This window comes from Protopterus annectens, chromosome 1.part0, assembly GCF_019279795.1.
Source record: "Protopterus annectens isolate FY-2018-M chromosome 1.part0, PAN1.0, whole genome shotgun sequence".
Classification (NCBI taxonomy): domain Eukaryota; kingdom Metazoa; phylum Chordata; order Ceratodontiformes; family Protopteridae; genus Protopterus; species Protopterus annectens.
Window position 1 is genome coordinate 1,710,107,443 of NC_056725.1, and position 25,974 is coordinate 1,710,133,416.

The 25,974-nt window shown below is 41.8% G+C and overlaps 1 protein-coding gene across 1 annotated transcript in view; it reads right to left on the reverse strand.

Annotated features, from left to right (window-relative positions):
- SHPRH (SNF2 histone linker PHD RING helicase) overlaps window positions 1-25,974 on the reverse strand; it is a 1,609,144-nt gene that overhangs the window by 1,138,926 nt on the left and 444,244 nt on the right. The window contains exon 11 of the mRNA XM_044068807.1: window positions 20,838-20,916. Coding sequence (XP_043924742.1) covers window positions 20,838-20,916 — 79 coding nt within the window. The remainder of the gene's footprint in view (window positions 1-20,837; window positions 20,917-25,974) is intronic.

Here is a 25,974-nt window from a genome sequence, read left to right on the forward strand (position 1 = left end):
AGACCGAGCTAGTAAAGATGTGCAGCAGGTAAGGGTGATAAAGGATAATGAGAGAAATGTACTCACAAGCGAGGAGAGTGTGTTGAGCAGATGGAAAGAGTACTTTGAGGGGTTGATGAATGAAAAGAATAAGAGGGAGAGAAGGTTGGATGATGTGCGGATAGTGAATCATGAAGTGTAGCGGATTAGCAAGGAGGAAGTAAGGATAGCTGTGAAGAGGATGAAGAATGGAAAGGCTGTTGGTCCAGATGACATACCTGTGGAAACATGGAGGTGTTTAGGTGAAATGGCAGTGGAGTTTTTAACTAGATTGTTTAATGAAATCTTGGAAAGTGAGAGGATGCCTGAGGAATGGAGAAAAAGTGTTTTGGTACCGATTTTTAAGAATAAGGGTGATGTGCAGAGCTGTAGTAACTACAGAGGGATTAAACTGATCAGTCACACCGTGAATTTATGGGAAAGAGTAGTGGAAGCTAGGTTAAGAAGGGAGGTGATGATTAGTGATCAGCAGTATGGTTTAATGCCAGGAAAGAGCACTACAGATGCATTGTTTGCTCTGAGAGTGTTGATGGAAAAGTACAGAGAAGGTCAGAAGGAGTTGCATTGTGTCTTTGTGGATTTAGAGAAAGCATATGACAGGGTGCCTAGAGAGGAGTTGTGGTATTGTATGAGGAAGTCGAGAGTGTGAGAGAAGTGGTACAGGATATGTACGAGGGTAATGTGACAGCGGAGAGGTCTACAGTGGGAGTGACGGATGCGTTTAAGGTGGAGGTGGGATTACATCAAGGATCAACTCTGAGCCCTTTCTTATTTGCAATGGTGATGGACAGGTTGACAGACAAGATCAGACAGGAGTCCTCGTGGACTATGATATTTGTAGATGACATTGTGATCTGTAGTGAGAGTAGGGAACAGGTGGAGGAGACCCTGCAGAGGTGGAGATATGCTCTAGTGAGAAGGGGAATGAAGGTCAGTAGGACTAAGACAGAATATATGTGTGTGAATGAGAGGGAGGTTACAGGAATGGTGAGGATGCAGGGAGTAGAGTTGGTAAAGGTGGATGAGTTTAAGTACTTGGGATCAACAGTTCAGAGTAATGGTGAGTGTGGAAGAGAGGTGAAGAAGAGAGTACAGGCAGGATGGAGTGGGTGGAGAAGAGTGTCAGGAGTGATTTGTGACAGACGAGTACCAGTAAGAGTGAAAGGGAAGGTCTATAAGAGGGTAGTGAGACCAGCTATGTTACATGGGTTGGAGACCGTGGCATTGACAAAAAGGCAGGAGTCAGAGCTTGATGTGGCAGACTTGAAGATGTTAAGATTTGCACTGGGTGTGACGAGGATGGACAGGATTAGGAATAGGTATATTAGAGGGTCAGCCCAGGTTGGAAGGTTTGGAGACAAAGCCAGAGAGGCAAGATTAAGTTGTTTTGGACATGTGCTGAGGATGGATGCTGGGTATACTGGGAAAAAGATGCTAAGGATGAAGCTGCCAGGTAACAGGAAAAGAGGAAGGCCTAAGATAAGGTTTATGGATGTGGTGAGAGAGGACATGCAGGTGGTTGGTGTGACAGAGCAAGATGCAGAGGACAGGAAGAAATGGAAACAGTTGATCTGCTGTGGTGACCCCTAACGGGAGCAGCCAAAAGAAGAAGAAGACTGGGAGCAGCAAAGTAATCCAGAAATAGAACCCTCACACCCTAAATATGAGGAACAATTTGAGTTGCTTGTGAACTGGAGTACAGAAGTAGGAATATGGAGGCTGGTGTCCTTCAGATCCAGAGTAACTAGATAGGTCTTAGACACTGGTAAAGGGAGGAGAGATTGTAGGGTAGGTATTCTGAACTCCTGAGGCTTTCAGAAAGTACAGTTTCCTAAGAAATTGCCTAAACAGTAGCTGTCCTATTGATCACTGTTGCAGTATTCCAGTACTGATGGGTTATTCTGCCTGAGGTAACCTAATGTCTGGTCAGGGTACCAAAGCCAAAACCTTCATGATGCACCATACATCTGCTTACAACCTCAGCTTGTTGCAAAGGGGTACACAAGGGACGTATGAGGGTAAGATTCTCACACTACCTAGAGCCAGGGAACACTGAAGACTCCTGAGTATATAATGCAATAAAATAAAATTCCAGCTAAGAAAATGGGATTGGAACTACTCCCTCTCATCCACAAGGTAAAAAGAGGCAACAAAAACAAGATGGAGGAAGGACGGAGGGATGCAATACTGCAAAAGAGTGATCAGTAGGATATCTACTGTTATGGCAAGTTCACTTAACCACAACAGTAGATGTTCATCACACTGATCACTGCTGCAGTAGCCTTTGCTATATGGGTTATAGCCTACCAAGGCTATAACAAACGGCCGACTTCCAAAGTTTCAGGGCACCATTCACTTTTCCAAATAGTCAACTCAACCCAAAGGGTACACTCTTCTAAGGCTTTCAAGGCTCGATGCTCGGCTAATGCTGTTCCTTTGCTGGGCTGATAAGTTCCTTTTAGGGAAAAACTTTCCATTTAAAAAAAACAAAACGTTTGTTTATTAAGCCTTTCAAAAAAACAAGTAATCGCTGTGATATCCCTGAAGTCTCAAACAACCCACTAAACAAGTATTCTGCAGCCGTTTGTATCTGATCTGCTTCTCTGTATCTGTTTGTTTCTGATCTGCTTCTCTGTACCAGTTTGTCCTTTCTTAATAAGAAAAGTTATTTTAAAGAAAGGAGTTTTGTGTTTTAATGGACTGTTACAACAGTATACTGTATTTTTAAATGAGAGCTATCATTTTTCCTGCCAGTTTAAAAGTTGTTTATAAAAATAATTGAAAAGCAGTTTTCTTCATCTTGGGAGAGGGTTGTGCCCATTCTAGGGGAAGCTGCTGCCATTAATAACACTGGGCCCCATTTTCCTGTCAAAAAGAAATGGAAAGCTAAACATTTATCTACTACTCCTCAAATGTCCTTAGAACACTGAAAGCTGAACCCTGTTAGACTGTTGCAGTATTCCAATACTGATGGGTGATTCCCAAAGCTAAGTGTTGTAGAGGGTGTATGGGCTGGAATGCACCTACTCCATAGTGTCTAGTAAAGGTATGCACTGAAAACCAGGTGGCCACCTTCAGAATAGATCTGAAGTCAATGCCTTTGAAGAAGGTAACATATGAGGAGACTGCCCTGATGGAATGGGCCTTCACAGGTGAAGACATTGACTTGCAGTGGAAGACACAACAGAAATCTTTTCTTGATGTACTGGAAAATATTAGGGTTCAACCAAACACCCTAATAATGGGCGACTTCAACTACCCCATCATTAACTGGGAAAACTACTCATGTACCAACTTCTTAGCTCCACGCTTTCTGGAATTCATAAACTCCAATGCCCTAGATCAACTTATCTACACCCCACCAGAGGCAACAATATCCTAGACCTAGTCATTACCAACATGAGTGACCAGTGTTCCACACCTGAAGTCAACTCCTCGTTGGTCCGATCCGACCATAAGCTTATCACCCTTGATATCCAAATCCTGCCCCCACCTCCCCATTAAGGAAACCACAGTAAAAAAACTTCTCCAAAGCCAACTTCATGCTTCTTAAGACAGAAGTGGTGAACTTCATGACACCCATGCAGATGGACAATACAGTTACAACTGCTGAATCCTACACAAATGCACTCTATATGCACTTACACGAGTGCATGGATCGTGCTATCCCAAACAGAACCAAGACGCTATCCTCCAAAAAAAGGAAGCGAATCTGGTGGCCCCCTGCCATAAAGAAACTGTACAACAGAAGGAAGAAACTGTTGCAAAAGAGAGTAAAATCCCATGAGTGGAGGAGCTTCCTGGTCAGCCTCAGTAAGAAGCTAAGATCCCTTATAAGATCCTCCAAAGCTAGCGACGAAAACAAAATCGCCACTAAATCCAAGGACAACCACAAAGCATTCTATAGCTATGTCAAGAATCTAGATGGCAACATCCAGATCTGCTCTGAGTTATAGCACAAAGGCACAAAAATTACAGAACCAACTGATATTGTCAACATCCTGGCAGAGAGGTTCAGTGCTAACTTTACCCCCCTCTCACCCCCTAAAGGGCCCATATCTATATAGGAAGAATGCAGAGTTCCTGTAATCACAACTACGCAGGTAAAAGCTGCACTCTCTAAAGCCAAAAACACAGCATCCATGGGACTGGACAACATCCCAGGCTGCGTTTTACACGAACTTCAGAATGAACTGGTACCCCACTTAAGCACCATGTTCAATAATAGCCTCGCATCAGGCTTTGTGCCCACTGAATGGCGCACAGCAACAGTTATCCCACTGCACAAAGGTGGAGCCACCACTGATCCTGGGAACTATCGACCTATTAGCCTGACGAGCCTGGTCTGCAGGCCATGGAATGTATCATCATGGAACTCATAAACAAAGACATTGGTAACCTCTAAACTCTGGATCCCACCCAATTCTGGTTTGTGAAAGGCAGATCATGCCTCCTGAACCTGATCAACTTCTTTGAGGCAGTCACCAAAGCTGTGGATAAGGGTAAGGTGGTTCACACAGCCTATCTTGACCTCAACAAGGCTTTCGACACCATCCCCCATTCTGGAATTATAGCTAAACTCACTAAACTAGGTATAAATCCCTACGTCACAAGATGGGTTGCCAACTGGCTCACTGACAGAACCCACACTGTAAAAGTTGCAGACTCCAAATCTGACCTCAAAGCAGTGACAAGTGGAGTACCACAGGGTTCCGTCCTGGGACCTCTCCTGTTTGGAATCTACTTCTCTGAAGTACAGGCTAACACAGAAGGCCTCTGGCTAACGAAGTTCGCAGATGACTGCAAACTAGGAGCCATAGTCAAGTCCCCAAATGATATGGACATCCTACAGAAGGGCCTCACTGAGACAGATGCCTGGTGTCAGAGCCATGGCCTCAAGCTCAATGACAAAAAGTGCAGTGTCATCCCCTTTGGTAAAAACTCTGCACCCATGAACTACCACATAGGCAGCAATCTACTTAACACCGAATGCGTGATAAGAGACCTTGGGACCCAGGTGGACAGTAGTCTCTCCTTTGATAGTCACATCGCCACAGTAGTCAGGAAGTCCTTCTACGTGGCACATGGCATCATAAAGGGGTTCTCATCCAGGAAAAAAAGAGGTAATTGTTCCCCTCTACTCGACACTCATTAGACCCATTATAGAGTACAATGCCCCTTTTGGAATGCACCTCCCAAGACATATGCAGCAACTGGAAAGGCCACAGAAGTACCTCACAAAGAGGATTACTGGCCTCAAACAAATGCCCTACACTGACCGCCTCAAAAAACTCCAGCTTTACTCCGTAGCATATTGCCTACTCCAAGGAGATCTCTGCCTAACATATAAAACTATGTCAAACCCAGAGCTGTTGGACATGCTAGACCTAAAGAAATCTCAATCCCTCTGAGCTACACGCTCTAGGGACCTAAACCTTGTCACCACAATAAACAGGACACACTGGAGGGATAGATTCCTGTCCCAAAGACTTCCTATACTCTGGAACAAGCTACCCATCTATGTCAAGCAAAGTTCTTCACTAGCGCGCTTCAAGAAAAATCTTGATGAGTGGATGGGAAATAGGAAATACACCCCAGGGATCACTTCTGTGTCTCTGCTCGACAGTGGCACAGGAAAATAACTTTCTTGGGTGGCGTGTTGGCTAGGCTTACGTAGGCCCTTGGGCCGATAGCCTAGTACCTACCTATGAAATAACTGAATTCAGAAACCTAGGGGGAGACTGTCTGTTTTGAGATGGGATTACCCTCCTGAACAGAGACAGAGATGTGGTCGGGTTTCTTAAAAGGTTTTGTCTTGTCTAGGTAGAATCTTAGCTACCTGTGCACATCCTGGGAATGGGGAGTCTCTCACCCCTACTCTGTGGGTTAGAAAAGAATGTAGGCAAATGGGGAGCCTTACTGAGTGACAGTTTACTTATTACGTTGGGCATAAAGGAGGGGTTAGTCCTTCAGAAGACCCTATCCTTATGGAAGATAATGAAGGGAGAGGGATGGTCATTACGACTTGTAGCTCACAAACTCTTCTGGCAGACGTAGGAGAGACCAGCAAAACTGTTTTCCAGGTACATAATTTTAATGAGACAGGGGCTGCTGGTTCAAAAGGTGGTAAGCTGATCTTTTCCAAAACAAAGTTCAGATCCCATGGGGGTGGGATAAGCCCTCCTTGGGGGGGGGGGGGGGTCAAGTGAAGGATGCCTTTTAAGAACTTTTTAACCTCAACTCTGGCAAGCAACTGTGGGTTTAAAGGCATGCTGGCAGAAAGAGAAGACAATATTGCCTTGACGGAGAAATATGCTAGTACACTTTTAAGTCATTCACATATAGAAGAAGGAATACAAACTCAAAGGGGACAATTTTGCCTTTATTGCAACATCCCATTCCAGCAGGACAAATGAGAACTGGCAGGACTTTGAGCTCTCCCCCATTTGGTTATATACCGCATGACCCTAGTGTTGTCTGTGAAAATCCACGGGGGCCTAGGTTCCAGAGGTGCAACACCTCCTGAAGGGCTTGAATAAGGGCCATTTTTCCCTCACACTGATGCACTCCCTTATCTCTTTGGGGAATCACTGGCCTTGAACTTGTGAGTCCCATCCATTTACGCCAAGCCAGATCTGATGCATCTGTAAGAAGATCCTGAGTAGGTGCGAGTCAGAGGAAGGGGGCTGCTGCACTGAGCTGAATTTGAGATACCCACCATTATAACTCCTTTATAAAAGGCAAGAGAGGAACGTAGATGTCCAGTGGGTGACAATGCTGACACCAAAGGGACTTTAAGTACCACTTGTTGTTGCTCATATGTAGTCTGGCGAATGGCACTATGGGTATTGTGGCTGTCATGTAGCCTAGAGCTGGTTTGTTTGGAGATTGCCTTGCCCAGGTCCCTGGGGTGGAAGGATACAAATCGTTGGTTGGATTTTCTGATGGACTTAGTTTTGTCTAAATAAAACCTCAGTTGCCTGTGCACGTCCAGGGAATGGAGTATTCTCTCACTCTCATTAGTGGGTGAGAGGAAGAAGGTGGCAGGTGATGAACAGACTAGTTTAACGACAGTTTGTTGACCATCTTGGGCATGAAAGAAGGGTTGGTGCACAGGGTCAACCTGTCCTTGTGGAAAATAGTGTAGGGTGGGCAGGCCATGACAGCTTGTAACTTTGACACCCTTCTAGCAGAGGTGAGGGTCACCAGCAGAACAGTTTTCCATGTGCACATCTGGAGTGGAGTCAGTGGCTAAAGTTTAAGTCCCACGGCGGTGAGATGGATTTTCTTGGTGGTCTGATGTGCAAGATCCCTTTCAGGAACAATTTAACATCTAGCCTGAATAGTAAAGGGGGGGGGTCTTGGGGTAAGCAGACACAGACTGCAGATAGGTGGACTTTCACTGAGGAGTATGGAAGGTCAGCCTTGATAAGTTCACACACATACATTAGGACTAGAGGAACATCCCCTAGAAAGGGATCCCTATGCCTTTGGAGACACCATTTGAAGAATCTTTCCCATTTTGAAATGTAGGATCTCCTTGTAGTAGGTTTCCTGGCCTCCCTCAGGAGTGAAAGCACATCCTCAGAATAGTGATGTCTGAAGGGAATTAAAAGTTTACCACACAGAGTGTTAGGCGTAACATCTCTTGATGAGGATGAATGAGTGTTCCCTTTTGCTATGTGAGTAGGTCCAGCTTGTGGGGTAAGTTGTGGTGATTGCCCTTGGTGACTGACAGTAGTAGGGGGAGCCAATGCTGCCTTGGCCAGTAGGGAGTCACCAGCAAGATGTTTGGTCTGTCCTTCCTGATCTTCAGGAGGACATTTGGAATGAGAGGGAAGGGGGGAAATGCATATAAAAAACATCCTTTCCATGAACTGTTGAAGGTATCCACCCTCCAGGCTAGTGGGGAGTGGTCCTTGGTACAGAATTTTTTCAATTGTCTGTTCTGGGGGGAGGCAAACAAATGTACTTGAGGCGTGTCCCATCAGTGGACAATGTCTAGAAAAACTTCCTCATTCAACATCCACTCGTGATGTAGAGTGGATGATCTGCTGAGAACATCTGCTTGTTGGTTGTCCTGGGATGGGACGTAGGTTGCCTGCAGGGATAAGTTGTTTCTGAAGGCTAGTTCCCAAATCTGGTTTGCTATCCTGCATAGATAGGACTTGGTCCCTCCTTGTTTGTTGAAGTACCACATGACTGTGGCACTGTCTGTGAAGATTTGAAGGGGACTTGGTTGCAGGATTGGGAGAAAGGCTTTTAGAGCCAAAAGGACTGCTGTCATCTCCCTCACATTGATATGTTTTTTCCAGAGGGTAGGCTGCCAGTTCTCCTGCACCTCGAGATCCCTCATGGTAGCCCCCCAGCCCAGGTCCAATGTGTCTGTATGCATGTATTGAGCTGGTGTGAGGGGTGGAGTGGAAGGCTTGGGTTCATTTGAATTTGTTGTATCCACCACCTTAATTCTGCTTTGAGGCAGGGAAGAATGGGATCTGAAACTCTAGAGGGTGATTGTGTTGGGACCACACATTCTTCAAATACCACTGCAGTTTTCTCATATGCATCCTGGCTAAAGGCTTAGAAATGGTGGCTGCCATTAAGCCCAGAACCCGTAGGAATGGTCTTGCTGACAGTTGTTGAACCTGGACCAGGTCCTGAAAGTGGGTAGTAGGGGAGAGAACTTTGTCCTGAGGGAGGAATGCATGCATCAGGTCTGTACTGATCCTGCATTCCAGAAAGATTTTGCCCTGCTGTGGGGTTAGGGATGACTTCGGAGGTTGAGGGTGAACCCCAAGCCTTGTAGAAGGGACAGATGCAGATTTTTTTAGGGTGTCCTCCTTTCCTGCAAGAATGAGGATGTTGTCTAAGTAGGGGTAAATCTGAACTCCTTTGGTTCTGCAATAGGCTATTGCTGGGCCCAGGCATTTTGTGAATACCCTGGGTGCAGTAGATAAAAGAGCAAGGCTGTAAATTGAAAGTGAGAACAGGGCCCAGTAAAACATAAGTACTTTCTGTGAGAGGGTTTAATGGGGATGTGGAGGTAGGCCTCCTTGAAATCTAGTGTGGCCATGAATGCCTGGACTGGCAATAGTGGAAGAAGGATCTGGAGGGATAACATTCTGAAAGATGGAACTCTTAGGAAGAGGTTTAGAAAAGACAAATCCAGAATTGGCCTCCAAGGGCCATGCTTTTTTGGTATTAGAAATAACCTTGAGTAAAAACCTTTTCCTTCTTGTCCTGAAGGGATAGGTTCTATAGTTCCATGGTTCAGAAGATCCTGTAGGATCTGGGAAATAAGGTGTAGTTGATTCTTGGGTGGGAATGGAATGCCCCTTGCAGGGAGCCTTTCTTTCCAAGAGTGGAAATATCCCTCTTCTACTACTGCCAGAACCCAGCGATCTGTAGTGATAGTTCTCCAAAGGGGTAGGCAGTGGGAGAAGCAGGCTGACAGGGGGAGATGGGCAAGGCAGTCACGTGTTGTTGGAGCCATTTCTGTCATGAAAGAGCTGTTTTGGGTAGGTTTAGAGGAATCTGGTCTGGAAGTGGTCTGCTTCCTGGCTCCTTTCCTATGCCTGGAAGAGGAAGGAGTAGCAGAGGAGGGGGTCCTCCTGACAGAAGTAGTCTTAGCTGGGTAATTCATGTAGTATTTAGGAATGGGAGAAACCAGAAGGTGTTTAATATCTTGAAGCTCTTGCTTTTCTACTGAAGGTTTTTAAAGAGATCTGCAGACTGTTTTCCCAAATATGAGGTTGTGATCTAGGGGGAATTAAGAATTTTGGACTTAAAGTCCACCAGCAGGGGTTGAAGGCAAAGCCATGAGTATCTGTGTAGCACTGATGCAGTAGCAACAGACCTTGCAGAAGCCTCTGCTGCATCATAACTGCATCTGATTGAATGTCTGGCCACTTGAGAAGCCAGGGACAGTTTTGATGCTATCTTTGTCTTGTTAGGGGAGTCAGGCAAGGAGGACAGAAGAGTAGAGGCTTGAGATACCAAGTCCAGGGCATATTTTATCATATGAGTTTGGCAGTTGATAGCTCTGAAGGCCAAGGTGGAGGAGGTATAAACCTTCTTGCCTATCCTGTCCAGATTTTTACTGTCCTTGTCAGTAGCCAAAAGGGACAAGGAGGGTATTAATCTTGACTGCTTGTCCGGGGGGGGGGGGGGGGGGTTTGCACCAGAAATTTATGTTCATCAGGAGCTTTATAGAAATAGTCAGGTCTCTTAGGAGCAGGTAGCTGTGAATCAGGATCTTATGATGCTGAAGAAAATGCATCAAGATAAGGTGGTATAACTGGTGGAATGGCAGATGGTGAGGGAGATTCCACTTGTAGTAATTCAAAATATCTTTGAGTTTCGGTCATCTGGGAAGTATCCCATTTGAAATATTCTTTCATTTTGGTAATGGTCTCCCCAAAGGTGATGTCGTCTGGGGGAGAGTCCCCTTCTATGGATTCCTCATCAGGGGAATAGTATTCCAGTGGAGAGGCAATCTGTGATGATTAAGTAAATAAACCTCCTCTTTTTGTTCTCCTTCATGAGAAGTGGGAAGGTGGATTGAAGTAGCTGAGGCAGGCCTAGGGATGAGAACAGGAATGGTGGAGGGTAAAGAGGCAGAGGGCCTAAGAGCCATGAAGGCCTGCATCAAGGAATGAGTGAAGGATTGCCAGTCAGGTAATCCCTCAGCAGAGGGAGATAGATGCTTACTTTTCTGTTTCCTTTTCAAAGGAGTAGTCCTGGCAGAAGGCCTAGTTTCAGGGGCCTGAGTTGGAGCTGGGGCATCGGGTTGTGGTATCCCACTCGGGTGTCTGGCGAGGCCTGGTTCCCCCTCGACATTGGTAGAAACCAACATCTGAGCTACCTCTGTGGATGTGCCAGTCATTACTTCAGAAGCTGCTTCTTAGACTCGTCGAAGAAGTAGATGGCTCTAACGAATGTCTCTCAACTCCTAAATCGGAATTTAGTGGGGTGTCCGATATAGCGGAGGGGCAGAAGTAGTAGGCTGTGACATCTTGGCCTTTTTGAGTGGTGGATCCGCCTGGGCGGCCGACTTGGGATCCATCTTAAGCGCTAACTTTTTTCACCTCTGGTTTTCCAAGTAAAGATTAAGAGCGGCCAGACGGCTTCTGAGCATCTTTGGGACGAAGGATTGGTAAATGGGACAAGAGGTACGGTCATGTTCTTGGCCTAGGAAATAAATCGCAATGGTCATGCGAGTCTTTATGTGGTATCTGATGTCCGCGTCGGCATTTACGCTTCTTAGTGGACATCGGATAAAAGGGGAAATAGCAAACCAAGCTCAAGCAATAGCAAAAAATGAAATCCTTATCAGGGTACTTAGCTTTAGACGTCTTGATAGTAGAGGAGCAATGCGATCGGATCTGACGTTCGACAGTGGCTGAAAAGTTCTGAGGTCTGTGCGTGCAGACATCACATTTAAGGTCCCTGGTTTATGGCCCTACGTGTGATGTCCCATGCACCTACAACAACCAGTTTTAAGCTTTTGTATAGGAGCTGACATTTGGGTCGCCTGAGGCGGAGAATCCCACACTAAGAATACTGCAACATGGGAATAGAAGGACAGCTTAGCCTTTCCAGAAACAACACAGTCAAGCTGAGATGTAGCCAAAGACATTCCAGTAGGAGGCCTGAATAAGAAGGTCCATCCATGTAGGGACAATTTTGTAACCATTGTCCTGCAAAAGGCAGTGGTTGGTGCAATACACTCTGTAAGACCCTGGCAGTAGCAGACAGACCAAGAGGTATACCAACAAACTGAAATTTCAACGAAAGAAAAACCAGTAAACCTTAGGAATATCCCGCAGGTGAGGTGTACATGGATGTGCAGGTATGCATCCTACAAGTCTAGGGGCAGTAGAGAAAGTCTGTGGAAGGATAAAGGAAGAACTTCTGCAAAGAGAGCATCTTGAAAGATATCACTTCCAGAAAGGTGTTGAGGTAGGACAAGTTCAGTATGGGCATCAAAGTACCTTCCCTCCAAGAAACCAGAAACAGTCTTCAATAAAAACCTTTTCCCAGACCTAGGGTTGTGACTGATTCTACATTCCCCTGGGAGAAAAGGTTCCAAATGAAAGGTAGGATGAGGAGGGGTTTGGTTTGGTGGCAGAAAAGGAGGGATTCCCCTCAAAGAGGGGAGTTCCCTCCAAGACATTTTGTAGCAGTACTGGATGATGAACAAGAGACATTTATCTGTAATGATAAATTCCGAAGCTGGAAGGGACAAAGTGAGTGTTTTGGACACAGGAGGGAGAAAGGAGATAGTAGATAGTAATACAGAAGCTAGTTTATCCAGAAAAAGGCACAAAACCAGGTGCAGGATAGAGCTTCAACCACACCAACTACTTCCAAAAAAATGTTTTTAATATAAGCACTTTCATTTTACAATTCCTTAAAACTTCTTCAGATACATCACTTCTCCATGTGGTCATCCTTAAAGTTATACAAAGAACAGACATTTAATAAAAATATTGAACCAGCATAATTTTTTAAAAATGAATTCTTTACAAAAACCTTAAGAAAAAAATAAATATGATTATAAATATAAAAGTTCAATGTAAAAAAAAAAAACAGTTGCTAATGCAGCTATTTCATATATTTATATTTTACATAAAAACAATCCTATTTTATTTTTCACTACCTAGTCAGGGATTTTAGCTTCAAAATAGAGGCTATACTAATACCCTCATTAATTCCTGGATAGCCATATGGCTCTAACTTCATCTGACAAATAAACTATTCTTTTTCTATTTGGAAAAACCAAGGACCCCCCCCGTGGATTATTTTCTACCTTTTCCAATACACTAAATTTAAAACCATGGTCACTATATTGTGCAATGTGTCTACAAAAGGAGTTAGTGGTCTTTCTCTTTCTTATGTCATATTTGTGCTCGAAGTCTACGTTAGGTTTTACCTATATAGAAGAATTCACAAACATTGACAATGGGCTCCATATATCACCCCAGTAGTGCCACAGCTACATTTCCCTTGCATGAAAAAATCCCTATTTCTCATGTTAATCCTGTCGCCATCTAATATGTATTACACATATTACATCTACCACATTTAAACATCCTTGAATGCAAGGTCGTAACTCCTAACATTCTTTCTAACCTATTTTGTAAGTTAGATCCCCTCCTGTGTAGAATGATGGGCCTTTCACCCACCATCAGCAACACATTTCTATTCTCCCTAAAAACATTCCAGTTCTCGTTCAAAATCCGATTTTCGAACTTTCTGTGTTAAAAGAGGTAACCATAGTGCCTACATATTTGTTATCCTTATCCCTTGTTGGCAAAGTTATGCTTTCACTTCCTTTATTCCATTATAATATGGGTGTGAAATACCCCATCTCCCTCTTCACAGAAACATCCTCTATCAGTTCCTGGATAATAGTCATTGGGTAACCTCTTTTAGTAAACATTGTCATTAGGACATGACATTCCTAGTAAAATCCCTATCCAGGGTACTCATGTGAGCCGCCCTGACTAGTTACCCTTTGAGTACTGTTTTTTCCTGTTTATGGAGGGTGAGAGCTGGAAAAATGTAATAACATATTTGAATATGTAAGTTTCTGAAACACACTAGAAACATATTTATCCCTTGTTCCATCCTTTTCTATCAAAACATCCAAATATGCCATTCATTCCAAGTGGTAAAATTGTGTACAAAAACAAAAAATCAGTACTAGCATTAATATAATCTGTGAATTTCAGCAGTTCAGCTTCCCTCTCCCCCCATATCATAAAAATATCATCCAGGTACCGTAGATATAATTTAACAGAGTTCCTGTACGGCTTACTAAAAATATACACAAATTTCCATTGAAGTATAACAATGTTAGCCAATAGGGAACCCACAGGTGATCCCATCGCTACTCCTGCCTTTTGTCTACATATTTTACCTTCAAAGAAGATGAAGTTATTCTGCAAAATAATTTCTAATAATTCTATACAGTTATTAATGCTCCCCTGTTCCACACCCCTTCTCTCCAAATAGTCCTTCGTCCATTCTAAACCTATAGAGTGTGGTATAGCTGTGTATAGATCATGGACATCAATAGTGACCATCAAATCTGTTTCCAAATAATTAACCTTGTTAATTTTATATAAAAATCCCACCAATCCTTACAAAGATGCTTTTCGTCACTTAATAAATACTTAAACTTGTGGTGCACATACTGGGCACACGCCACAGTAATAGATCCCCTTCCATCCACTGTAGCTCTCATGGGTGGGTTTTCAACTGATTATGTATCTTAGGGACTCCGAAAATAATCGGAGTCATGGGAGCTACCTTGGTTAAATATATAAAATCCTCCAATGATATCCGTCCCCTCTATAAACATGTCTCTCAACTGGTTGTTAATTCCCTGATAGGCAGTGTTTAATTCAGATAGACTTGAACCTTCATATGCATTACCTACCAATATCTGGAATATACGCTTGTGTCATGATCGCCATGCCCCCTCCCTTATCTGGATTCATGGCTCTCAATTTATGATTATGAATAAAAGTAATAACATCTTCATCTTGACATTCGTCCTCCCCATTTTATTCACATTCCTTCCTACACAGCTTTTCATAAAACCCCAAAAGAGGGTGCAATGGGGGAATTATATAAACTTGAGGCCCTATGCTATTCCGTGTTACTTTGTGTTTCATTAAACAAGATACTAAAATTCAATTTACATAAAAACATTTTTAAATCTATTAATACCTGAATCTGGTTGGCTGGTTTCGCTGGCACAAAGTTTAAGCCTCAGGCACAAGAAATAAGCGAACATAGTCCCTAATTCAATGACTGTATAATTAAAGAGCTTAAAATCACCTTCACTGTTAAAAATGATAGAAACCTTACTTCTTCCAGTCCGGTCGTTGCTTGTTATATAATCATTATTCCTCACAACGTTTGTGTTAACATTATGCTCCCAAATCAAATTCTCCTCGTCGTAGCATTGGGATAAGGCAGTGCATTGGCTTGGTAAAGTACCCTCTGATTGGTTTTGTCAAAACTCTGCCCGCAATTGTAATTCGTCTAGTATGTATTCTGCTGCTTCCTGATTCGCTCCAATCTCCTTGGTTGGGGAAAATCCTGTTCTTCCTTCAAATCTTCTTGCCTGTTGATTGGACCTCACCTCTGGTCATTCATTCCTCCCCGATTCCTTAACTGGTTGCTATGGTTACTGTTTACTAGCACCATAGGACCAGTGTTATTCCCAAATTCATGCCCACCCCAAACCTGAGATTATGGTGGAAGAGGATATGCAGAGTCATCCACATATTCCTTTCTATCGCGTTCAAATTTCTTTAATTTATAATGTTTGGAGCAGGCTATACTCTGCTCGATATTATAAAAGATATGGGCATGTTCGGCTTTTAATGCAGAGTATTGTGTGTCCTTCATAACATTATCATTCAGCATAGTGACCTCCACAGCTAGTTTATCCATTAATTTAGCATTGTGTTTCACTACTACCTCCATAAATTCACAGCCCTGCTAGTCAAATAACTCAAGCAGTTCCTTATGTAATGCAGAGTCTTTTGGAAATCTCCATTGCCGAAACCCTTTTGGCACCCATTTAGCCTTAATACTTTCAGTCAAATAGAAAATTCTCCAACTGAAGCTTTTTTAACTTAAAAAGCTTATAGTCTTAATTGGCTCAATTTAGTGCATAAATCCTCAACACTGTGTGTAGGTGAATTATTGAAGCCTACATGTGCCGTTAACCATTCATTTAAGTTTGGCACTGTGTTCTGGCCAAGCTGCTGTTTGTCGTGAATTGTTTCATCCACAAAAAGCTTCAAGCTTCTTTAAGATATCCAGGTTTTGATTCTCAAGTAGATTTCTATCAAAATCTTTTCTTGGGCTGCTTTCTGCTCTTCTTATGAGTTTGGAAAGATGATTCCTCTGATATCTAGGGACTGATGTGGGAAAATCTGTTTGAAATCCTACATTATTTTTACCTTCGCTTGTGGACTTCTGAAAAGTTTAGCCACAGAAGGACCAAACAAAAGGTCCATATTAAGGGGGAATCAACTAGCTTAGCCTTGATACCTTCAGGGAGGGACTGAAGGTAAAGCCAGACATATACGCGGATAACAGAATCAGTGGCTGCAGCTCTGAAGGAGGCCTCAGCAGCACTATAGCTCCATTTGATGGAATGTCTAGCTATTTAGGTAGCCTGATTGAGCACAGACATGGACTGTGCCTTGTGCTCAGAATCCTCTAAATTAACCAGAGTATTTTTTTTTTTTTTTTTTTTAATTCCCTAGAATGGATAAAAGGTATTTTGCCATCTATGTTTAATAATTCAGAGCTCTAAAAGCCAAGGTGGCAGAGGTGTAGACCTTTTGCCATTTATATCCACGGTCCTCTGTCTCTGTTTGATGACAACACATTAGCATCAGGTAAACACTTAGTGGACTTATCAGTGGAGACCGAAAAGAAAGGGTCTGCTACAGGGTTTTTGTACAGAAACATATCCTCTGGGACATTGTAAAACCTATTAGGTTTTATGGGTGCCAGATGCTGTAAAAATGGGCAGGCAGAAGAGGATGCAAAAGCATCCAGGAAGGCTTTCAAGACTGGGGGCAACAGGTGTTGATTTTGAAGCCCATATCTCATGCAAATCATAGTTTGTTTTTTTGTACATCAGTGATTTGTCTGGATTCCCATTCAAAATACTATCTTGCTAGTGACAGCCTCCCCAAAGGAAATTTCTTCAACAGGGGAGTCTAGGGACAAGGTGTCTTCAGCCTCTGAAGCAAGTTATCCATGGGAATGAATCTGAGAGGAGTATACTAGAGAATCCTCATCTGAATCAGATTTCTCCACAGAGGAGGAAGAGGATTCATGCTGCTTCTTCAGAGGAGAAGGGGACTTGTGAAGGAGTGGCAAGGAAAGGAGGAAGCTTCAAAGACAAAATAGCCTTATAAAAAAATCAAGCCATTCCTTCTCTTGAAATGTCTGAGTGAGAGAAACATTTGTTTTGTTTCTTTGTTGGGATGTCTGCCCTGACAAATCATGATGGCTCAGCACCCGAAAGGACCTCTACTAGGATGCCCAATATGCCTGAGGTAATCTACTCCTGGTATGACATGAAGATGTTTAAATGACTCTCTAGTAACTGGAGAGAGGGCAGAGGAGTATTTGTGCTAGGGAAGTCGTAAATGTTCTGAGAGTCCAGTGGAAGTTTTGCAAAAGGCCTCTGACTTGCCCCTTTTTGGTCTTAAAACTTTTTCTTTTCAAAAACTTTCTTCTGCCTCACCTGCTATGTTCCAGTTTGCTGTCCAGTAAAGGGTCCCTGCTTGGACAGGTAGTTCCTGATGTACTCTGGTATAGAATGGAAAAACTGCTACAGTGCTTCCACAGGCTTCCCTTGCTCTTCAAGCTTCTTTACGATATCCTGTGAAGCATAACCTTATGCAGAGTAGCACTGTGCAGCTGCTTTCAACATCATTTGGCAAGGGTTATATCCTCAGCCAGGCATGTTTATCACAATGACAAGCTCTGTGGCTGCTGCAGCAACATCCCACATTTCATATTTCCCAACTTCTGAGCAGCATGGGCAGGTCTGATCAATTATGCTCCTAGCTCTCATCAAAGATCTTCCCTGTCAAATCCTTTGTTTGAGGACCTCCCTCTTATATTTAGTCATTTGAGTCTGGCAGATGACAGCTTGGAAAGCTATGTTGCAGAGGTATAAACCTTCTTCCCAAAATGTTCAAGTACTCTGGTCTCGTTATATGTAAAGGAATTGAAGCCTGCAAACTACATGGTTCTCTGGTTTCATATAGGGAAACTACTGATGGATTTACCACAGGGATCTTATAAAGATAGTGAGACGTCTGCTAGATCCTACAACACCTGTAAGGCTTTTTTGTAAGGTGGGAAGGGTCCAGGAATGCATTTGTAAATGTATCCTTAAAGGCCTCAGGATTAGGTTAATCAATATCCAGTAAATCTGGGCACCTCATTTTTATCTCTGAAACCTCTTCTGTCTTACATTTAACATGTTCCATTATAAGAGTGAGGTTCTCACCAAATGAGACATCCTCAAGAAGGCATAGTCTCCTCATCATGAGTCATATCCAATATAGAGAACATTTGAGTGGTACAGGCCACATCATCCTCCTCTTCAGAAGAGGAATCCAACTCTCTGTGGGGAGACTACCTTTTTCTCTTTGGAAGTTGGGTTTCTGAAGTAGAGAAAGGCTTGCAAGTTCTGCCAACACAAACAAAAACCCCCTTTGTTGATTTATTTTAAAATCATGCAGGACAATGATCTGTTGCTGGTGTTAAGGGACCCTGAGTAGTAGAGGCATAAGGGCCTGTAGGGAATAAGCTGACATTTGCTTACAGGGAAAGACCAGCTGGCACAGGTGTCCCTTTTCAGCACAGGAGCGGAGAGAAAACCACCAAGATAACAAATTTGATTTAATCAATATCGACAATAACAAATTTTATAATGCAGTTTCAGTGAATACACAGCATAGCAGGCAGTATAATAAAAGTTTCAATGATATTTCCAAACATTAATATGCAAGTGATGCATTGAGAATTTACATATAGAAGAGTGGTGTATAAGATAAGTAGAAGTAATTTAAGAAACCCAATAAAGTGAGGTATTAGAGGAGATAAACAAGTTTAAGTGTTAATAGAGAAGTAGTGATGCGATGATAATTTGGTTGTGTTAATAAGATGTAGGTATAGTAATTTAAGTCCTACAATAAAGTGAAGTATCAAGAAGGGGATAAGCAGGTTATTTAGTGCTTTAAAGGAAGGTATAAGATGATAAAGGATGTTAGGAGATGCTATTCCCACATGAGGTGCAGGGGCAAAACTTTTACTAATGGTTTGAAATGATGAACATGTGAGATACAGGAATTTAATTCCAAAGTCTAGTTACATTATTAGGCTAGAGACTGATCTCAGCAGCCCTTTGTGGTTTGTAGATAGTAAGCAGTTTTTTATTATTTGACCGAAGGAGACGGTTTGATAGACAGAACTGCAGTACAGGGCTGAGCAGGAAAATAGGGTATAGATGATTTTGTGGGTTAAGATGAGCTTGGTATAAGAAAGGTGTCCAGGAAGCTCGAGCCAGTTAAGTGTTTTAGTGCTGAACAGTGCTGGGTCTGGAACGGCTTTTTTGCAAGCAAATCTGGCAACTTTCCATCCATCCACAACCCCTTTTTCTCATTTCTGCACATGAGGTCTGGGTGTCACTTCAACACTGACAATCAACTACAGCCAAGGTTTACACCTCCAGGTGGCTAACCCTGCTGAGGTAGCTCTTCCGCACCACAAACCCACACCTATGGACAATTTAGTGTCTCCAATCCACCTACTGCATGTCTTTGGAATATGAGAGGAATGCAGAGCACCAGGAGGAAACCCACGTGAACACAGGAAGGACATGAAGACGGACTCCACAAAGAAGGCACCCCAGCCAAGATTTCAACCAGGGAACATCTTGCTGTGAGGCAACAACTCTATCCCCTACACCACTGTGCCTCCCCAAATAACCTTACTGCAGCATTTTTCAAGTTTAGAACGAAGACTTCTATGTTGGTCATTTTAAGAGCTTATGCAGGTGTTCTCTTTTGTGCTTTTTTGTAAGGATGGGGTCCCCCATATGGGTGGATGGCTAATCCATTTCCAAGTTGGATGCCTATATCCGGGCTTTGAACACTTTTGTACCAGCCATAAACAAAGTAAATAGCTTATTGTTACTATGGATTTTTTTTTGTAAACCCAGCACAAAACTGTGGGCCCACTGCAAAATGTGATTCTAATAAAGAAAAATAAAACTTGGATTTAAAGGCCGTTCCTGGGTAAAGAACAAGTTTCCCAGAAAGTTGTTTACCACAAAAATTAAATTCATAAGTACTAAACAAAGAGAGTAAAAAAAGAAAAATCCCCACTCACAATACATATTTTTAGTACAAAATTTTCTAATTAGGAGTTTTGGAATTAGAACCACACGAAGTGAATGTGAATGTCACACTGTAGAAACTGCATACGTCTGTGGCAAAAACTTAAAGATGGCGCAGGCTGACTGCCCTTTCTATTCTGTGTCCCTGCACTAAGCTGGAGCCAGCATGCACTGGGTATTCGGGTGGAAATGGGAGTGAGCAGATGTCTACCTGTGGATAATTCTTGTATGTACTGAATTATACTGCAACAGTGTTCCATACAAAGATCAAGGCTCCAAAGCACAAAAAGAAATGTAAACTGCACTTGCCAACAATGCTTTTATGGAGGGGTCAAACTATCTTGTTTGTATAATAACAGTGTGGAAATAATGACAATTTTCCCCAAAGGAGCATACAAATGCTGACAAATTCTAGCAAGATCACAGCTGACGTAAGTGTCTAATAATTCAAATACAATGAAAACTGATACAATGATTTGCCTAGAGAAAGACTGGCAAATGTGTTATTTTGTTCCGTTAAAGAAGAAATGTTACAAAAACATGTGGTATAGATGACTTTGTGGGTTAAAATGAGCTGGGTATTAGACAGGTGGTGAGGAAGTTTGAGCCAGTTAAGTGTTTTAGTGCAAAACAGTGGTAGGTCGGAAATGGCTTTTTTCCAAGCAAATCTGGAAACTTTCCATCCATCCACAATCCCTTTTACTCTGCACTGACAAAAAGAGTCATTACCAAGCACTACAGCACTGGGCAACATCAGTCACTTCAGAAACACTGTATCGACACCCTGATACTTACTATGAGATAGCAACATACACGTTTTTCATCAATCATGCTTTCTTACCTTCTAATCCTCTCTGCACAGGAGTCCCAGTGACACACCAACGATTGACAGCACTTAAACGTAATGCCATTTCAGCAGCCTGAAGCAAAGAATAGAATTTTAATTATAAAACAATGCTCATGTAGAGGAGGAAAAAAGGTAAAACAATGCATTTTAGCAATCTGTTTTTTTTTTCAGAAATGCTGCACTTTTACTGATGTATGGTTCATTTCAGTTCTGTATGCAGACTTTGAAAGTCTGTGCCTTATGTACAGACATCAGTTAGGATTTTAAACAATGTCCTTTTTGGCACTCAGACTGCTAGAAACTAGTACCCAAATGTGCAAATGACCAAATACACACACACGCACACGGTGCTGGGTTTCGTTCAGTACTCAAGTCAACAATCAGTAAATGGTTGAGCCTATTTAGTGACACATTTCTATAGATGATATGGACTACACGGTCTCCCTTGCAGGATCCATAATGATGTTAATTTTGGTGATTGTGTTGGGTTCTGCAGGGAAACCCAATCATGCCTTGTAGTGTTCCGGTATCGGACAGACAGGTCTAGGATCAGTCCCCACAGCCCTTCTTTCCTGCTGTATGCTCTAATTAAATCAAAAGGTGCCTCAACAAAGTATTAGTTTACGTGTGTGCACACACAACAAAGTATTAGTTTAAGGGTGTGCACACTTATGCAACCAGCATATTGCATGTTTTTTATTTTTTATACGTTTCCCCTAATCCGCGGTGGTGGTGCTGCGGTAGCGTTGTTGCTTCACAATAAGACGCTGTCCTGTTCGATTCTCAGCTAGAGCGTCTTCTGTGTGGAGACATGCGTGAATGGGCGTACCTTCGTTGAAGGTTGTGTGTCAGAGCTGGCAACTTGGCATGTAAAAATCTACTGCTAATCATTAGCGGACCGAGTTCCGCTGTGGCGACCCCTAACGGAAAAAGCCGAAAGATACAACAACATACGTTTCCCCTAACAAATTTCTTTGTTTTTCAATTGAATTGTACAGGTTTTTAGTTCACATTAAAGTTGGGAACTTGGGAAGTAAGGGTGTGCACACTTATGCAACCAGCATATTGCACGTTCTTTATTTTTTATACGTTTTCCCTAACAGATTTCTTTGTTTTTCAATTGAATTGTACAGGTTATAGGTCACATTAAAGTTGGGAAAAGTTTTGAAATGATTTATTGTGGTCTCATCTTTTTATATCACAAAAACCTGGCATTTAACAGGGGTGTGTAAACTTTTTATATCCACTGTATGTATACCAAATCCAAGATTGCACTATGATGGAAAAAAAGGGCAAAGTTGTGGTGAATGCCCAGGGTTCCTAACCCTGGAAAAAATTCTGTGCTTCGCTGCAATGAATTTTGCTGTTTAGCTGTCAATGTATACGTACTCGATGAATACATATTCTGAGGAACTAATATAGACCTGTGAATATTTTATATTCATTGACACACATCACTAAGAATTCATGGGATTTTCTTAAAAGCATCACCAGGGACAAATTTAACAGCAAAGTCCTGCTGGTTACTACTGATGTGGTGGAACTATTCCTCAGTATTCCACGTGACATAGGTTTGGACTGGTTTGGCAAAGTATTAGCGGAAGTGGGGTATTTGAAAGGTAACATGGCAAATTTGATCCTGAAATTTATGGACGCTATATTAAAGAACAATTTTGTGTATTTCAATGGAGAATTTTATAAGCAAGCAAAGGAGTTTGCCATAGGAGATGCCTGTGCCTCCCTTTACGCCAATTGTGTCTTATACTTTTGGGAGAAAAAGCATATATTTGAGGCTGATTGGAACAAATATATTTATTTTTATACCCATTACCTCGATGACATCTGTCTTTTTTGGGAAGGTTCAGAGGAATCTTTACATGAGTTTTTCTGTTATATTAACAACTCTTCTGAATTTTTAAAATTTACTTACACCCTGTCCCAATCAAAGATAGATTTAGATGTCACATTATACAAAGATCACACCAGTCAGTGTTTTCATTCAAAATTGTTTAGGAAGAGTACTTTTTCCAACTCATATTTGCACTATGACAGCGGGCATCCTTACTACTCAGAGGCGATCTCTGCCTAACATACACAGCTATGTCAAACCCAGAGCTGTTGGACATGCTCCACTTAAAGAAATCCCAATACCTCCGAGCTACACGCTCTAGGGACCTAAACCTTGTCACCACAATAAACAGAACATGCTGGAGGGATAGATTCCTGTCCCAGAAACTTCCCATACTCTGGAACAACTGAACGGAAAAATACCTTTCTCAGCATTTGAAATATGCAAACAGGACCAAAAGTGAAACGCTGATCCCCTGTGTCTTGACACGCTGATAGATACAAGGCAAGGAAGCGAAAAGTAAAAAAAGCTAATTTTTATTGTCCAAGGTTAAGCGCTTTCACTCGCTCAAATTGCGAGCTTCATCAGAACTCCATGTTAAATCCATTAACACAACTCAGATTTAAATAACTACTTTGGTGCCAGAATTGCGTGATTTAAAGTAGTATACTCAATATACAACTTCCTATGTATAAAATTGTTAACTTAAAACGTTCAATCTGACTATTAAATACATAATCTTTTGCCTTAAAAATGTCATACAAAATCACAACAATTCATAAAATTCAATTAAGTAAAATCATTAAAATAATATAAATGACTTGAATTCATACACCTAGGTAATTACTGACTTGTAACTGTCTGTCAAAGATGTATGTATTATATGTAATTAAAAACAATACTTTTATACCTTATAGCATTGATTTAATGCTTATAAAGTCATTTAATCCTGGTGCATTTGAGGCATCAGTAAATAGTTGCCACCAGGTTTCTTTATAGGACAATAGTCCTTTGAGATCTCCCCCTCTAAGATCCATAGTAATGCTGTCAATGATACCAAATTTAAAATTATGTCCATCTCCATATTTTTTAATATGTCTGTAAAGTGCGTTATTGACGTCTTTAGTCCTAATGCTATATAAATGTGCATATATGCGCTTATTAAATTTCCGTTCTGTTTTGCCAATACAGAATCCAGAACGCGCTGCACATTTGGCCAGATATATCACCCGTCTTGTATTACAGTTACCTTGTTTGAACTTAATATTAGTCTTGTTTAAATTGTCTAATGTTATATTTCCTTCCTCCAATATGACGTGACATTGTTTACATCTACCGCACTTTGTAGTGTGTTTGTTAATTATTTGTTTGGAGATGGTGTGTCGTTCCAATAAGTTCTTAATATTACGCCCCATCTTGTTAACGAATACTGGCTGAGAGCCCAATATTTTGACCAGATCCTGATCCGCCTGAATAATATTCCAACTACTGGTCATAATCTTTTTGATCTTACCAGTATATGGACCAAATTCTAAAATGCATGCTCTTCCAAAGTCCACATTTGGTAGGTTTTGTCTCTGACTAATCTGAATTACATTATTGCTATTTCTATTATAATAGTTGTGACCTAATAAAAAAGTGTATTTCTTACCCCATTCTTTGACAGTGCTTGCGGAAATACGTGTCATCATTTTAGTGTCATAACCCCTTTCACTAAATAAAGTGGCAATATGTGACACCTCTTCCAACATCTTTGTATAAGTAGAGGTCATTCTAATGGCTCGTATAATCTGACCTCTAAAGATATTACTAAGTAATTTTTTTAATTACATATAATACATACATTTTTTGACAGACAGTTACAAGTCAATAATTACCTAGGTGTATGAATTCAAGTCATTTATATTATTTTTATGATTTTACTTAATTGAATTTTATGAATTGTGATTTTGTATGACATTTTTAAGGCAAAAGATCATGCATTTAATAGTCAGATTGAACGTTTTAAGTTAACAATTTATACATAGGAAGTTGTATATTGATTATACCACTTTAAATCGCGCAATTCTGGCGCCAAAGAAGTTATTTAAATCTGAGTTGTGTTAATGGATTTAATATGGAGTTCTGATGAAGCTCGCAATTTGAGCGAGTGAAAGCGCTTAACCTTGGAAAATAAAAATTAGCTTTTTTTACTTTTCGCTTCCTTGCCTTGTATCTATTAGCGTGTCAAGACACAGGGGATCAGCGTTTCACTTTTGGTTCTTTTTGCATACTCTGGAACAAACTACCTATCTATATCAAGCAAAGGTCCTCATTAGCACTTTTCAAGAAAAACCTTGATGATTGGATGGGAGATAGGAAATTCCCCCCAGGGATCACTTCTGTGGCTCTGCTTCACAGGGGCACAGGAAAATAATTTTCTTGGGTGGCAAAAGCCAGGGTACAGTTTGGCTAGGCTTATATAGGCCCTAGGGCCAATAGCCTAGTACCTACCTATGAACTTAAAAGAAAGGGATTATTAAAGGACAACTTATTAGGGCATCAAGAATGACCAGTGACAGGAATGTGTTCGTTGACAAGGTAGAATTTCTTACATTGTTGTTTTTGGAGATGGGGTACCCCATAGCACTTATTAACACACTAGCTAAGGACGTGATTACAGACTGTGACACCTTGTATTACCCTGTTCTGGATACTGGCAGAACTACAGGAGGTCAGGTGAACAAGGTCAATAACAGTCATGAAGGGGCATTTATACATCCTTTCTCTACTACTTCCACCAAGGTAGAGGACACAGTGAGGAAAAAAGAAGTTCTGTACTCACCATAACGTTCCATCTGAGTAGTTATACTTCATTTTTCTGCAACCTGTGGGTATTTGGATCCGTATTGGATCTGAGCCGGCAACTTTTTTTCTAGCATCTACTCCAATCTCTGAGCTCCTCCCCTACCCATAATGCACTACCATCTCCTACCTTCTCTCAGATCGAGTTTGCTGCAACTAATTACATAAGCAACTCAACCCAATGAACCAAAACCTGTGAAATCAGGACAATGTCCAGGGGACGGAGGGAGGGAAGGTTGCAGAAAAATGAAGTATAACTACTCAGATGGAACGTTATGGTGAGTACATAACTTCTTTATCTGAAGTAGTTAACTTCATTTTATCTGCAACCTGTGGGACAGAGTCCTCAGCTACTCCAATCCTGGGAGGCCCTTATGGAAGGATATTCCTGAGCACTGCAGAGCCAAAGATGCTCTATCCCTAGAAATCAGATCTAAT